The sequence below is a fragment of the Eurypyga helias genome, unplaced genomic scaffold (assembly GCF_000690775.1).
Source record: "Eurypyga helias isolate BGI_N326 unplaced genomic scaffold, ASM69077v1 scaffold14784, whole genome shotgun sequence".
In the NCBI taxonomy this organism is placed as follows: Eukaryota; Metazoa; Chordata; class Aves; order Eurypygiformes; family Eurypygidae; genus Eurypyga; species Eurypyga helias.
Genome location: NW_010244652.1, coordinates 17,511 through 34,532, shown reverse-complemented (window position 1 = coordinate 34,532; position 17,022 = coordinate 17,511). Strand labels below are relative to the sequence as shown.

At 40.2% G+C, this 17,022-nt stretch overlaps 1 protein-coding gene across 1 annotated transcript in view; it reads left to right on the top strand.

The window, feature by feature from the left end:
• PPP1R9A (protein phosphatase 1, regulatory subunit 9A) overlaps positions 1-11,384 on the top strand; it is a 59,762-nt gene extending 48,378 nt beyond the window's left edge. The window contains exons 13-18 of the mRNA XM_010149832.1: positions 800-887; positions 983-1,060; positions 4,113-4,311; positions 6,861-6,980; positions 10,018-10,200; positions 11,172-11,384. Of these exons, the coding sequence (XP_010148134.1) occupies positions 800-887; positions 983-1,060; positions 4,113-4,311; positions 6,861-6,980; positions 10,018-10,200; positions 11,172-11,384 (881 nt within the window). The remainder of the gene's footprint in view (positions 1-799; positions 888-982; positions 1,061-4,112; positions 4,312-6,860; positions 6,981-10,017; positions 10,201-11,171) is intronic.
• Positions 11,385-17,022: the final 5,638 nt, after the last annotated feature.

The following is a 17,022-nucleotide window of genomic DNA, read 5'->3' as shown; positions in this document are numbered from 1 at the left end:
TCTGAGGACACTCTTTAAGAATCACAGAAAATGTGTCTGAATTTTTCAACTGCTGTGGGGGGGTTTTTTAGCTTTCATATAGATTTCACAGGATGTTTTGCAGACTCAGATTCATTGTTTGGGCTTTGTAAGTACTGCAGGCTGTTTCCTCTTTTGGTTTTAACCGTGTTTGTAAAAGAGATCAAAAATTGGTAGACACCTCAGGGCAAATGTATTAACTAAGATACTTTTAATTATTTTCTTTTTAATTCAGAATGGTTGGGTTTCAAGTTAAATATTTTAACAAAGATATTCAAGCTAAACAGGTAACTGTTAGCTAGCATGTCCATCACACAGGGTAGCCGTGGCTCCAAAGGTCAAGGAAATATTTCAGGAGTCATTTTGGAAGTAAAGCATACATACCAAATGAATTCTGTAAAAGGAAACTTAAGTGGCTTCTGCTGAGTTTACAAATGGATGCACTGTAATGTTTGCCTCTAAATCTTTTGTGTTGTTCATCGTACTACATGTTCATTAAAACTCATCTGAAATTAACTTCTCATTTTCTTCAATTAAAATAAGATTTTTTTATGTGTGTTTTCAGATTCTGAAAGCATCTATCTATTTTTATTTTTCTTCACACCGTTTTCTTAAAAATGAGAAGAATTTACCTAATTAAATTGTGTACTCACACATCTGTACATGTATGTGTATCTGATTATGAAAAGATATGCAAGCTGTTTTGGATGGAAAGTGGAATAACTATCAGTAGCAATTGAAAATAATAATGTACATTCTTCCATGTACAAATGTATCCTAGATGGTGCCACATGTGCTCAGGCAGCAAGAACAGCTAGCCCTGCTCTAGGGCATACAGAAAGACTAAAGCGAAAACTTGCAGATCTTGGGTAAGCATTTTGTTATTTAAAATACTTTTTTTTATTAGAAGGATTGAAAGTAAAATTTCAAAGATGTTTCCTGATGTTTTCTAATATTCTTGTAGGGCTCCATTGAGAAGGAGTTCAAACAAGGGCAAGAAGCGGAAAGAGAAAGAAGCTATTAGGGTGACCTATGGCAGTAGGTACGGGTTAAAGGTTGAGGATGAAAGAAATGATATGCCAGAAATCCTGGAAAAACCTAATCATCCTGGCAGATGGGAACATTAACAGTCCCACTGACTTCATATGAATGTTAAGCTTTGAGATAACCTTCTGAGCTTACAAACCTAGATTTCTTAACTAATGGAAGACTAACATACAATCTAAAAATACTTGGAGGCTTATAATATTGAGGTATTAGTACTGCTGTTGCATCCAGTAATGGGATTTACAGAAACAGGTTATCACAGCTGGCCTACAAGATGCACACAGTCAGTTAATAATACCCATGAACCAGAAATCTTGACTCGATTCCACTTTTTTTTTTTTTTTAAAAAAGCCCCCAGAGCAGGGATGGACAGCAGCTGTTCACTGCAGCTTCACAGCACCCGCATCACGAATGCTTTCACAAGGGTTTGTTTCTGGAGATGGACATCGTAAGTTGAAAATATACAGGAAAAATGCTGACTGTGTTTGTCACATCACCAACTCTCAGGGAAAGAATTGTAAATTCCATGAGAGTTACGATGGGACCACATCACCAGCATCTGGACTATGAATAAATAATGAATGTTCAAAATGGCAGAAAGCAATCTTCTCTGCAAAAGCCAGTGCAGGTTTTTATTGAAGGTCTCTCCTCATGTACTGATGAGTCTTACAAGATCACAGCTACAGGGAGTAATTCCAGTTATGAAAGACAAGTTAATGTCGGGAGTACTAAGCAAAACGTAATACGTTCCAGAAGTCTAGAAAGGACATAGCAACTCAAAAACTCTCAGCACATAAAATAATGCAAAAGAAAAGTTACATGATAAAAAGAGCTATCAGAAGAAAGCAAACTTAGAATGCTACTCAGAAAATCACTGTGCTGGCAAACCAGTATGTAGCCATTTGTGGGGTTTTGCTGATAGTGTAATATATGGGGAGCCGTGACAAGTATATCGTGTAGCTCCATAAAATCAGAGAAGCAAAACAAACCTTAGGCTTCTGGCTCACTCTCTCAGGCACCCTGTACTGAAGTGCGATGTTCCCTCTCAGCATACATTTGTACATTAGTGTCCTGCAAATATCTGGCAGGATTTTCATTGATCTTGGGCAGCAGTCGTCACCTCTGTGTTGGTGTCAGAAAACCTGTTCCAGTTGTTCCCACTAGGGTGTCTGCTTGCAGTGTGATCTGCAGTTAGTGATACTCACTGCTGGATTTCCCTAGTGATGAGGGAGATTTGTTAAAGCAGATTCCCTGCACCTCTGTGTACCAGCAAGGCAGCTAGCGCCCTTAGCAGAGTATTAAACATCATGTGGCACTTAAATGCTAAGCCACAGGGTGGAGGAAAGGAATGTATACGTGTTTGTAAGAATGTGATACGTTCCTTATACCAACATAGGATGATACAGACATTTGTGAGATTCTGTATGTTCCTTAGAGAAGGCAGATCTCAGAGAGATCTGTTACTTATTAGACTATTTGATAAATCAGTTGTGTTGTTTGTTAATATTTCTGAGTTTGGATACAGTTACTAAAAGCAAAGTCCAAACTGCTTTCAAAGTAAAAATTCATAGGTCTTGCAATTCTCACTGTGCCTCTGTAAACTTTTTAAAGACCTGTTGTCACTTACTTTGTTACAGTCTGCAAAGAATTTGCCTCAGAAGAAATGAGAGGATGTTTTCTCTATAGTCTGAAGCTCTATAAGCTCTTTGAAAGATGGAAGATGACCAAAAGACAGAATCCTGTTATAATTATGTCCATTACAGCAACTGATTGATGTAGAATTAATCACGCTGTCAGATGGATGTTGCGTGCATTATTTTTTCTTTGCCAAAAATAGCACTCAGGTTGTGTAAATAAAATCCTGAATTATTTCCTAAGACTACTAATGTTACAGATATTAAAAATTCCCCATTTAATTAAGAAGCATATATTCCCCTGCCTTAAGCTAGGTGATTCAGGCAACATAATTTGCTTGTATTTTCTACTTTCAAGCAAGATTAGAGGATGAGGAAGGAGTACAGGACTGGGTCAGATACGTCTGCCTTTCTTTATGTAGCTGAAGGGATATGCTGCTTCCATGTGTGGGGGCCCTTTGACAGCCTTGGTTTTATCCATACAGAAAAAAGGCTTCGTAATATAAAAAGCTCTAGTGATTATGTCAATAATAATAATTTAGAAGCTGTCCAGAAGGTAGAAGTTGAGGGGAGTTTTTACCTTCCATTTACTGGTGGCTGCTAAGAGCAGTAGAAGTAATATACATAATATATGTGTTGATATAAATAATATGAGAATATGACATATACATAAATTCTTTGAGGCAAATACTTTGCATAGTGATTTTTAATTTACATGCCGTACTGTTTACATGATATATTTAGCGAATAATTTAGGCATTTTATTTTATAAGTGCTGCCTTTGCCTTGATCCCATTATCCACTGCAATCTTTGTTAAACAAGGAGAGAAGCTGATAATATCACATAGGTATTTCTTTCATTTTTCTACATTAATATTTTTAATATTTAGTAACTTGCAAATCAAGATAATAATCCTCTCTCAGTTCTTAGCTGTTGTAACAAAGGCACATCTCCATAGAAGGATACAGACACACGTGATTCATTTTGACTGTGCCCAAAATCCAAGCCAGACCTTCTCTGGGAACCAGAGCCCATTTGGATCAGTGCTGAGTCTAATTATTTAATCATGCCAAGATAGCACTGGGGCTCAGAAATGAACCAACACAACATGTGGCTTCTTGACTAGAGCTGGTTCACGTCTGAACAGCAGGAGTACAGGCATTTTCAGCTGGTGTCCCTTTGCTGGGTGTATGTTGTCTGAGAGAGCTTGAGGTACAAAAGGAATCAAAAGAATCCACTTTTTTCTTCTTTGGCTGAAGGAAAGATTTCAGGCATACCCCTACCAGCAGCCTGCAACTGAGCACTTTAGTCACAGGGAATATCTCGCTTTTCAACATTAACTGCCTCTGTAGCATTTTCTTGTCTCTTATTTTATAACCTAACACATATTCCTGCTCCTTCCTCTTGAACAGGACCGCCAGAGAGATGCTGCAGAAATCGGCAAACACTAAATCTTTAGCAGAGCGATCCTCTGCTCTCCCACACTGTGTACCATTCACATGGTATGGAGAGAGTGGCAAGGGATCCAATTCATCCAGCAACCTGCCTTCACCTACCAGCTCAACTGAACCTTCCTCTGAAAATATAAGTCCAGCTAAAAAGGGGTCAAAGGTAGAAAATGAGAACTACCTTATTCCCACTGTGTTGAGTGGCATAATTGGCTTCATGTTTCTGGAACAAGAACAGGCCAATATGTGGCTACTACAATAAACAGTGCATGGTGTTCATTGTACAGTAAAAGCTCATCCCAACAGAACATCTCTATCATTGTACCATTCCACATTCTGCCTTTTTACTCTGTCTTAATGTACATTAATTCGGTAAACTAACTGTGGTGTGCTGTACCGTAACAAAAGCAAGTGGTGCCACGGAAATTAGCATTTGGATCCACTGGACAAATGCTAGATTTGTGTATTCAATTGTAGATATTTTCTGCATTCTTCAGGACTGATTGTGGGAATACCTACCCATGTTCAAATAAGGTGTTTGCAAGTGAAGAAATGCTGTATGCTGTCAGTCATCTGCCTTTTTCCCCCCCAGTAATGAAATCTGTATGTCATGCATGCTGATGTTGGATTTAATTCTCTATATGAAGATGCTTGAACTGTAAATATGAACTACTGCAATTTAATACATATGTGTGATTCCTTTCTATGTGCATGAATGTTTCAGCATGATAACTCTTTAAATAACCCTTATTTATAGTAATATACTTAGCTTTTTATATTTATTTTCACTTCTGGAAAATATTTCTCTGCCTGTATCATCTTAGGGTGTGTAGCAGTTGACTTTTTATATTGGTCTGGTAAAAACCAGATACAGTTCTCAACTTCATGTACAGGAATATGAATCAGAAATCTAATTCCTCTGTCTTCTACAAACACATGCATGTACATAATAGCAGTTTCCGCAGGCATTTCTTACTCTTTTTGTGCCAAAAGCTGGTGATAGCCGCCAAGCTCTGCAAGCTCATAGCTGTGCTTGTGTTACCTGGTAGGGAGAGCAACACAAGGCTGGCCAGTCCAAATCAGAACGGTAGAGAAGAGCACAGATGAAATCTCTGAAGATGAAGAGAAATTAGTGGGTTACCCCGTTTCTTTTAAAAAAGAAAGATGAGAATTAGACATGTAAATCCTATTTGTGCCTTTAAACAAACATTGCATAAAAATAATTTTTAAATGGGGAAAAATGCACCCGCTTTTACAGTTAGTAGTAAGCTGAGGTTTGGGAGGGTTTTGTCATGCAGTCATAATTATTAGCAGGCCTTGGCTATCTTGTGGTTTTCCTATAGAAAATCAAATTTTAAGCTTACACAAAATAGAGGTGAAAGAAAAATCAGAGTACTTAAAAAAGAAAAATATATTCTTCACACAACAGGAGGTAGAGCTCTTGAACTCCGGGCCTAAGAACACTGTGGGGGCTACAAGTTAGCATGTTAAAGAAGCTGCTTGGATTTTATTCTCCTCTATAAAGAGTTGGGAAAAGCAGAACAGGATTTCTAAATGTAGGTGTGAGAAAACTGGTCACAAAAACATTTTGATGTTCTCTGTAAAGTTTGCAAGCTCTTAAATTAACAGTTCCCACACAGGTTTTTAAAGTACAGTGTGGCACCAATATGTAGTTGGATTTTCAGCAAAACTAAGAGGACCAACACTCGGTATTTTTGGAAGACTTCTTGTTTTCAGGAAAGATAGGCCAAATATCTTGAAGAGGCATAAAGGATAACTTTGTTGGTTTTTATTTTATTGTTTGGATACATGTTTTTTAAATTGAATGTTGAAGATTAATTGAATTTGATATTCACTTAGATGTTAGAGATCAGAGGTCTCTGTCATCAACTGTATTTTCAAGCTAAATGGAATATCAATATCCTTAATTTTTTATAGATTTTGGGTTTTTATGGTTCTCACTCTAATGTTAAATACTTGTTCAATTTTGTCTTCTTCTTCGTATAATTTTGCTGTATTCCTGAAAGATACGTGCCCGCTTTTGCTATTCCTTGCTGTAAAGTGTGATGTCTGTCATTGCATTGTTAAGAAAAAAACGGGCTTGTTTTATGGTTGCTAGTTCAGTAAATAACATTCAATATCCAAAGATCTTTTTTACTTTCAATTTCAGGTTTTTTCTAAAGGTATAGGCAAAGAGGGAGGATCCTTCCACTTTTCTAGGTTATTATTTGGGAGTCAGAAATGGATTCACAGGATATTCTACTTGCTCTTTCAATACCAGTTTTCACTTTGCTCTGCTTATTAATCCTCCATCCTATTCTTTATGCTACTGCCTGTGCTACGCTTGTCCTAAATATTTGGAGGACAGTAAAATGCTAGAGATTAACCCTCAGAAGCAGTAATTTAGCTCCAGGATAAAAGCCAGCATCTTCAGAGGAGTCTGGAAATTGCTTTCAGACCCCTTTGCTATTAATTGAGGCAAGAAGCTGGCAAAGGTGTCTCTTGAAGTACACAGTGGTAAAAATACTGTGTATTCTATAAATACTAATAATGCTAAAAAAAAAAAGCTCCATCGTGCGTTTTGTAACTGGTTTGGTAAATGATTGAAATCACTCCTTGAACTGTGCCAACTAGGAAAAAAGAAAGCAAATTTCCCTTTTAGATGCACGTATGAGATCGTTTATTCATTCTAATTCATCTTTTTCTCAACAGAATTTCACGTTCAATGATGATTTCAGTCCCAGCAGCACAAGTTCAGCTGATTTGAGCGGTTTAGGAGCAGAACCTAAAACCCCAGGTTTCTCACACTCCTTAGCACTGTCATCAGATGAGGTATGCTGATGAAATTGTTTAAGGTGGGAAATAGTTGTTTTCTTTCTCCATGGCATTTTGCTTGATAGTTTCTCAAATAATAAAGGGATATTTTTTGTGCGGTAGAATGGGGGAAGAAAATCAATCTTGATTTCTCGATTATGATTTTTCTTGTTCATATAATATTGACTTGAAATAAAGGTTCTATGGTTATATCGTAAGAAAGTAGAATGCAGTTGGTTTCCTAAGAGATGTTATATCCTCACACGTTTCAGTACCTTTTTCCTACATTCTCGATGTGGACATAGATACATACATACACTAAACTAGACGTAATTGAGACTATTTTGAGATAATAAACATACAGTATAGTTGGTAAATATAGTTGGTATGTAAGGCACCTTCACCTAGACTAATTTTTACCCTGATAAATTAAAATAATAATGACCTGTAAAAGCAGTTGTGTGTTACTGTACCTGAATGTATGTATATTGGTTAGAACATATATGTGTCAATCCACTTTGCATTCTTTGTGCTTGCTTTGCACAGTGGATTTGAATTCAGTTACTTCAAACCAGAGTTTTTTCAAACAATGATAATGAGAAAAAACAATCCTAATCCTGTAAATCGGTTACATAATTGAGCTGAATATAATATATTGAAAATACTTTTCTTAAGGTACTAGTTTAGTGACTCAGTTGTCAGTGAAGTTGCACAGTTTGACAGTAGCTGACAACGTGTCCTGTGGACTCAGGAAACCTGTGCCTTTGTTCTTTTACAAACACTCTGTAAGAACTCCGCATTTTTCATGTGAGCTTCGAGGTAGTGTTTTTTCCTAGAGAGGAGGAACTTGAAGTATGTGTGTCTTATGTTTTTAACGATAGTTAGGTTTTCCTATTACTGCCTGCGTTCTTTACATGAGTTTAAAGAATGAGAGCCATTCTGTGCAACCCCATTTGCCAAAATGCAAGTCTAGAAACCCAGCAATTCTTTAGAGGTTACTTACTGCATGTAATGAAGGGCAAAAATGTATAAGAAGTAGAGGAGACTGAAGGCAGGTCTGTATATTCTATGTATTAATGAAAACAACAAAATCATAATTTACACTTTATTTAGTATTAATACTAACTTGATAATACATTTCATTATCTTACCATGTTTCATTCCCCTTATATTACGTATTTTATTGTGACAATGCCCTGTTCTTGGTGCCATGGAATTAAAAGTTTGAAAATGCTTTCATTTTGCTTGTTCAGCTCTCCATCACTTCTAAAGTACCAAGCCGGAACAGGTCTACAAAAATGAATGTGTTTTCTCCATCCTTTGTGTGTGCCAAATTGCAGCCTCCGAATCAGGCAGCCAGAGCTGCAGTGGAAACCTCGACAACCACCCTGGCAGGGAATTAGGCCTGCGTCGCTCTTCAGCCTTTCGTAGCGTGTTGCTGCAAGCGCTCCTTCGCGCAGACTTCTCTGGTTATTTGAAGGAGATGGAAGAATGAAAGGGTGGGGAAGGAGCCCAGTTCTTGTAGGTTGTTCTCCTCTAAGGAGCTTTTGCTCTTGCAGTTGGAGCCATCAGGAAGGTTCCCAGTGGTTCTAGGGTGTTGAGACCAGGAACTCCAAGGGGGTTTCATTGGCACAGTCTCAGGTTTAGCTGCCAAATCATGTGTGTGCTGAGCTTTCCACATAACCTCTCTGCTTCTGAAAAGAATTTTTTTTAAGGAAATCTCTTTGGTTTTGAGTAGCCATATCTGTTTGCAAATCTTGGTGCTGCCCTTGCCTGAACTTTTACATGCTGTTACATGTTCTGTATTTTGTTTCTATAATGCTTTTCTTTCCCATTTCTTTGTTGCTCCCTCACTCAGAGCCTGGATATGATTGATGATGAGGTGAGAAACTAGTGTGCTGTTGTGGTAAATTGTGTGACCATCGCGTGGCAGCATATTGTCTCATTTGCAGATTTACATTTATTGTTTTACAGTGTTGTGCGGCAAACCCCCTTGTTTGAACACAACACGCAGATGTCACTGGCTCCTCTCTCCTTGTCTTCAGTTCCCCCTCCTTTCTGCTAAGTGTTTTCAAGGCCATAGAAAATTGCAGTTTTTGCAGTATGCTGGAAGGGGGAGGAGGGTCCGTGTCAGGACAAATCTACCAGGCCAAGCATCAGCTGCACTGAGCTCCTGCTGGCGGCAGGAGAAGAAGAAGATAGTGCATACACTGTCTTTTCCCCAGCCCCAAGAACTGGACAGGCAGAAGCTGAGAGAGCTCCCAGCATCATCTAACCCAGTCTAAAAGCTGCTGTTACAGCAGGCAGCTGCTGCAGCCCGTAGCAGCTGCTTTGCTGACCACGGCTGGGACAGAGTAGCTTTTGTTTCAGGCCCCACTGGCATACCCCTGGGTGTAATAAAGCAGCAGAGTGGGGACACAGGGCTGCCCCCAGCAGCTGACACCCCACCTGCCCCTCCTGGTGCTGTTTGTGCTCTCCTCCGCAGCAGCACAACGTGGTGGGAGCAGGGCCAGGACTGTGGGATTGCTGTGCGTTCCTTACTGCTCCTCTGTGTCATCTCATAGTCTTCCACAAATAGTATCCGTCTCACTGGTTGTTTGATGTCATCACTTTGAACTTAGAGTCATTTCATGAGGGTTTTCTTCCTGAATTTCTTGGTTTATAGCTTAAGCACATCACTAAGACCTGTGAATGAGCCTGAAAAGTGGAATGCAGAATTCATTGCATCCTTTTAGAAACATTTTAATTTGAAGGATAAAAATCTTGCAAGGGAGTGGGAGCATACCTGTTTTGAATTGTGCCACCTGGCCATTTCAGTCCCTGTTTGGCTTAAAACAGTCCTTTTTTGTCCTCTGTTTTTAGGTAGAAGACTTCTTTTTGGGTACCTTGTACCAATTCTTAGATACAGACGTAATACAGCAGTGTGCAATTCTTACTGTTGTAGTGTAAAGATAGTACAGATACCTCTGCTCATATGCTGGCAGTTTGGACAGAAAAATGTTGTTACTCATCAGTGTTACCCTTTTAATAATAATGCAGCATGTTTTTGTCACAGATCCTTGACGATGGACAGTCTCCTAAGCACAGTCAGTGTCAGAGTCGTGCTGTTCAGGAATGGAGCGTGCAGCAGGTTTCCCACTGGCTAATGAGCCTGAACCTTGAACAGTATGCTTCTGAATTCAGTGCCCAAAACATTAACGGGGAGCATCTCCTTCAGCTGGATGGGAGTAAGCTCAAGGTAATTGACTGACTGGACTTCAAGACTAACTGTAATATTTATTATTGCTGTAGGTAATCTTAAAGGAAGTAGGAATTCAGACAGAAAGCTGTAAATCCCTGCGCGTGGAGTGGTGATAGACAAGAATAATAAACACAGAGTATAAAGCCACAGCAACACTTAAAGAAATTCTCATATGCACTTGGATTCAGAAGCTTCAGAAATAGAGGGCTTTTACTTGTGGAAACTCCTGCTACCCATATTTTCATGCGTAAATCGGAGAGCAGCATGTATAAGTGGTATTTGCATGCACATATTTCTCATCCAGCTCTCTTTTGCGAAAGGGTGATTCAGAGAAGATAGTAAATAGACAAATTCAGAAGTAGCAACTGAAAAATGGATTAGTGGGATACTGGAGGCATAAGCTGATACCAATTGTACTATATTAGAACTAAATACAGTTTTGATATCTGAAGTATGCATTGTTTCTTGTAGTGAAAACACGAGACTACTTTTGTCAGAAAATAATTACAGGAAGGAGTTGTGGGAAGCTTAGCAGACCTGAAAGTCCAAGTTTGGTGTATCCTTTCTGATTTTATTTTTTCTGGTGTTTCATTAACTAGGGGTTTTAGAAGAAATCAGGTGAACTTTTGACTAAGGCATAGCAGTGAAAATTGAGGTCTTGTTCTGTGTAGGCTTAGATGACTTCAGCAAATAGTTTGATCTTTATTTGTCTCATTTGATCAATAAAATCAACTTTGGAGGTGGCAATGAGATCTAATTCTTCAATACTCTAAAAGTGGAAGGCATAGGAAGTAGTACAGAAGTGTATTACCTAACACATCAGTAATGTATCTGAGTCTGTCTCAAATTTGCTTAGTTGTTATAGTCTTGTAGCTAAGAAGAGTTATTATTAGAATACGAAAAAAAAAATGTGATATATTAAACCATATGAAATTATTCTTCTTTTAATTTTGTTTTCCCCACATCAGGCTCTTGGTATGACATCTTCCCAGGACAGAGCAATCATTAAAAAAAAGCTAAAGGAAATGAAAGCATCCTTGGAGAAGGCTCGCAAAGCTCAAGAGAAAATGGAAAAGCAAAGGCAAAAGCTTCGGAAGAAGGAACAGGAGCAACTGCAGAGGAAATCAAAGAAAACAGACAAGTCCGTGTCAGAGGCAACAGAGGGCACTAATGAGCAGTGATAAGCAGGAGTGCTGCTGTGTTAGGCAAGTGGAGGCACTTGAAGAAACTCATACCCACCCCAGTGCCCCTTCAGCTTTCTTGTATTCTTTACGCAGGAGTGTGTACAGAGAAGTGGGGCTCTACACAGAATGACTAGGGAAATTTATATCGTGTAGTTTTATTTTCCCACATATCCAGTTCACGCTCGTTGCTGTTGCCCCTCGGTTTGTTTTGTTGTTGCTGAGAGCTAACAGATTTCATATTCGTGTGGCGGTGTTTCCTTCCAAACTACTCTTCTCTATTGAGCTCTGTGTGTTTGGTCACTTCAGTAACCAGCATGATGCCGAGGAGCATGGTCCACTGCCTCACCCCTTCTGAATAGGATGGCCGGTCACGAGTGACTGGTGAACGTTTCTTCGGCTGGGTACAAGGAGTTGTGCTCTGTCTGGTAAGAGTGGACTTAACTTCCTAACTGGAAGTTCAGCTTCTTTACGGCGTTTGGATACTCAGTTCCTTCTACTGGAGTAAGTTTCATCTTGCGTCAGCACCTTGAAGCGACACTGCTCTGGAAACACAACTGTTCAGTGACTTGTTATACACTGGAGATGAAGACAGGAGAGTTGATAATTTCCCCTGGGTAAAAGACAGGAGGTGAAACTCTTTCTGTTAACTGTACAATAGTTAATCCAGGAAGGAGGCAAAGCCTTAAATGATCATGTGGGTTTACACAGAAATCTGAGGATAACATTTATCCTTTAGATATCTGAGCAAGAATGAATTTCTAACTAGAGCACAGCGTATCGATCTGTATAAATTTCATTGTGCTCCCAGTGTGTAGGCAACTTTGTTAATAGCACACTCTGCTTTCTTTTTCATGTGTTTTGAACAGGAAACCAGGCTTGTTTTCTTTTGTTTGTTGGGGTTTTTTTCCAAGAAAAACACCACATCTTTAGATTCATTCTCCAGTAAGCACTGGGAGAATAAGCTTTGTGCTGTGCTGTTACGAAGCTGTTGTTGGAAACAATTATCAAACTTGGGTCTGCTGAAGATTTTCAGTTTTTACAGAAGTGCACTTTAAGAAGAGGAAGAGGAGGGATTCTGGTTAAAATTAAATTCAGTACATTGCTGTTAAGACCAACGCTGCCATGGAGGTGACGGTTACTAAATCTAAAGCTGCCATATATTAACTGTTTTGATTGATGTGTTTAAAGAATATCCCCACCAAACCCTGAATTTTTGGGCACAGGCTGGCTGAATATGTTTCGATGGCTTAGCAGTGGTTGTATTACATCCTTCAGAGATTTCTGTTTTGCTGGTATATGAGGCCATTGGTGAAGCCTGCTGTGAACTTTTGACTATGACCGAAGCAGTGTACAGCAGTGTATAGTGTTACTAGCCTCTTAAGAGCAGTATTTCTTCAAAAGAATGGACAGACAACAGGCAAATATCCACAACGAGATGCTAGAGGTATTAGCTTACTGCTTTATACTCAGAGCTAACTGGAAGCTGCAGTCTTTGTCTAGTCATGCTAACCCATAAATTGTTTAAGATGTTGATGCAGAGAATCTTGAACTTAAAAATTTGCCATCCTAAAAAAACGGAAATACTGAATTCTTTTGAAGAAAATGTTTTAGTTTGGCTTGGCTTCTCTTCTGCTCTGTACTTTATGGCATTCAGAATTGTGTCTGTAAGCTTCTCTCAAGCTCAGATTTGAAACAGTTGGGGTGCAATGTTTATAGTTAAATTTCTCTTGATCCTAATAATTTCTTTGACATGTAAAATGGTCTCTAAACTGAGAAAGCCTAGTTCATTCAGAATTAATACACAACAGATCTGCTTAGCATTAGCTTTATTTTTCCTCCCAAATCCAATTATTACACATTTCTGATGTATATTTTCTTCAGATCTTAAAATGAAATTGCCGTAAAAGAAAATTTCTGATAATTCTAAAGGCTTGTGATATTTTTCTTGAGATAGACCACTGGCAAAAAAATACACCTGCTAAGCAGAATGCCACATTGCAGTGAATCTTTCTGTGCTCTTTGTAGGAGAAAAATGACGCAAATCTTTTAACAGCCTCGTAAAACTGGCATACTGTTATTTTAGGAGGTTATCAATATATATTTGAGTAACAGAGGTTATGTGGAAGAAACTGGAAATTTAATATTTTAAATACAATGTTGATAAATGCATTCGATGATGATTTTCTTTTTAAATTATGTTTGTGCTGTAGTAGTGTTTAAGTGGTTGTATATAGTAATCTAAGGTGGTGTCCCTGCTTTATGTTCTTTGTTTTCTTAGAAACCTGAGCAGACTGCTTGGCATTATACACTGAGTTTTCATTCTTGCTGCTTAGCACGGTGCCTAGTTAATCTCTTCATAAATCAGATTCTTATTCTGCAGAGTAACTAATTCGACTTAAGTTTTTCAGGTATTCAGGGGGGTTTATAGCTTTGTGGTAATGTTATTTTGTTATTCTCAGACTAAAGGAAACCAACAAAAGCCTAACTTTAAAAAAACGAGTAGCTTAAATTTAAAATATAACCATAAAATGCATTTTGATCCGCAAATGAAAACTAAGCAAACCAAGCAATGTCAAGAGTTTGGCTCTTCTTCCTGTGATAAGAGATTTATGTGGTTCCTTTTATTAAGTATGGTAACTCATTGTTGGGACGTGCTGAAATATCACTGGATAACAGATGTAAAGCACAGTTTGAAACTTTTGTTACTGTTCTGTAGGACCCTTAATGTTGTGTTCCATTTTTTCCCCTTGTATTGTGTAATGACGTACATGAAACAAAAGATAAGGCTGTCTCATTCTTAACTTAAACTTCCTGTAAACCAGTGCTAAGTCAGACTCGTGGGGGGGTTTGATGTAATAAGAAGAAACAAATATTCCATGCTAAATGACTGGAAAGATTTTCTCTTTTGGCTCACCTGCAAACAGAGCTGTCACCTGCTCTTGCATGTTTATGTGTGGAGCTAAAGCAACTGTGAGTATGCTGACTTGCCCGGCCACCTTTAAACTGCTGTGCAGGCAGCGTGGTGTTTCCATGCCTTTGGCCGCGTGTCTGTGTCATCCTTACACCTAGGTGACCACAGCAGGCTGGTGAAGTTAACTTCTCCCTGGTTACAATGGTAGGCTAGTTCTGTAAACTCTAGTTCTGCTCACTGCGACAGTATTGCCAGGTTGTGAATATATCAAGCCTCAGAAAGGGTGAAGAAAGGAGAGTTAGCAAAAAACTGGAGCTCTGAAAAAAAGAAAATAGATACCACACTGCTGGTTACTTTAGTCCTAGAGAACTTCATGTTTATACTGAGATTGTGGAGAGAGTGTTGGCTCCGTGCTCTGTCCAGACAGCCAACCATACTGGCATTACTCGCTCCCAGCTTGTATTTTCCCCTGTGATGGGGTGCTGCACCCATGTGACTTCCCCATGTTAAAACTCCCAGTTCGGTTTCAATCTGCCTGGGCAGATCAGGACCAGGGCCTCATGCCCTGGAGCCGAACCACACAGTATTACCCACTGCTGCCTGCATTTCACCCACCACTCTGAGCAGGTCTGGTGGGGGTCACTGTAAGTGGAACCTGTTGTAGACCACAGGGGAGAATTGCACAGTGGAGCAGGAGCCAATAGTAAAAGCTGAACATAGTTAGGTGATGTTTGTGTCTCGGCATATGCAAGTGCTTTTGCATTTTTTTAACTTACATTTTTTTTGCAAAGGCATCTGTTGTGCCATGACTCCGGTCTGCTGCAGGGATACCCCAAGATTTGAGCTTTTACTAGAACTACAGAGCAACTTTCTTCTGAAGCTTGCCAGTCCTTGACATTGACGTTGCCAGTCATTGACACTGAGCATCAGCGTTCCTCATACTTCCTGCTTCCATCAAAGCATCCTGTCCTCCGGAGCTGCTCCACCCTCCCCTCCTGGCTCAAGTGCTGGCGAGTAAGCGGTGGGCAGTGTTGTGTGATTTTTGAACATGAATTGTGGTCCACTTTTTAAGGGAGAAAAAAAATGCCACTCTTGTTAATAGTGCAGAATCCAGTTCTACGGTAGGAAAAAAGAGGATCAGCATTTAGTTGTGTCTGGCCAAGAAGTACCATTCCAGGTATTATCACAACACTGAACATCCAAAGGTTTGCACAGATTTAGCTGTAGTTCTTCACAGAACCTGCAGTGCAGTCTGTGCTGCTTCTTGGTGCTGAAATTTAGGGGAAATTTGCAAGAATGAAGACCTGTGTTGATTTCTTAGCTGAGCTTACCGAGAGAAAATATTGTCAAGGCAAAAGCAAACACTGATCTTGCTCTTTTTAGGTGTCTCATCCCCTGCACTGTCTTCAGACTAAGTGAGGGAGGGGCTGGATCCTTTTAATAGCACTTCCCTCCTTCCATGCTCTTCCTCACTTGGAAACCTCAGGAAACGTATCGTGGTCCAAAACACTGAAAAAACAGACATTTGAAAATAGTAGCACGTATTTAATTGAGTTGCGAGTCTTTTACCAGTCAAAGTGCGCAGAGTGCACAGAGCAGTGAGGTGGTTCGGGTGTAGTTTTGTTAAATTAGTGATTGAAGAAGGAAATCACGTAGTCTTTGTAGAAGTGTTTCAGTGATTTGTGGTGTGTTTCCTCTTTAAATAAACATACCTGGGTTTGCGTGTGTGCATCCATACGTACATCCATGGGTATTCATGGAGATTTACACCGCACGGGTTAGCCCATGGGGGCTGTAGGCACAGCAGTGCCACCCGCAAGCTTGGAGGAGGGCAGTGCTGCCCCTTGGTCATGCCAGCATGCTCGCCCTTGGCCGTGCTGGTAGCTTTGCTCACCCTTTTCTTCTGAGGGTTTATGCGTTTCGCAGATCAGGATTTTAAAGTTTTGTTAAAACCATCCACAGAGCGGTCCTCCGCAGGTCCTTCTGCACGTTGTCCTCGGGTTGGTTTTTTGGGGTGGGAGCTTGGCAGGATTGATTTACTGGAGTGGCAGTATTCTGGGAAGGAAACCCTTTCTTTCTGTTCTGTAACCCTAGCTGTGATTTCTGTCAGAGCGCTTTCAGCAGCGCATTTTTGAGCAGGGTTGTGGGTGACAACCATGGTGACTTCCCCGCTCACCACAGTGGAGCGTGGGCCATCTGCAGACTGCACGGTCCCTGTCGTTAACCTCCCGTATGCATTTTACTGTATTTCTTTTCCACCCAGAAGTGACTTTTCAGAGCTGTGACACGATGGTCATGACATCAGGCCCTCCAGTCCCTCATTATCTGCCGCTGCCTGGCAGGACTGACGGCAGCACTTCCGCTGTGGGCATTCACGATGTAAAGGAGGCGCGAACAGTAAGGACTGGGAGGTTTGGCGTCGGTGTCTTCCAGCTGCCTGTTTCCTTGGGAAGTTTGCGCTGTGTTAGGAACGAGCTGTAGGGTTTGTGAAACCAGGTCTGCCCGGTTGGGCAGGTTTCTTTCTCCAGAGGAGGGAGCAGTGAGGAGGGCTTGCAGCTCAGGAGATGGGGTCCAACCCACATAACCCGCCAGCCTGAGCCTCTTGCCGGGTTGGAGCTTTGTCACTGACACCAGTGGAAGCGCGTTCAGGCCCCTGTGCAGAAGTGTCTGAAGGAAAAGGGGATCCCAGGGCACCAGACATAAGGAGTAACCATCCCATTTGGA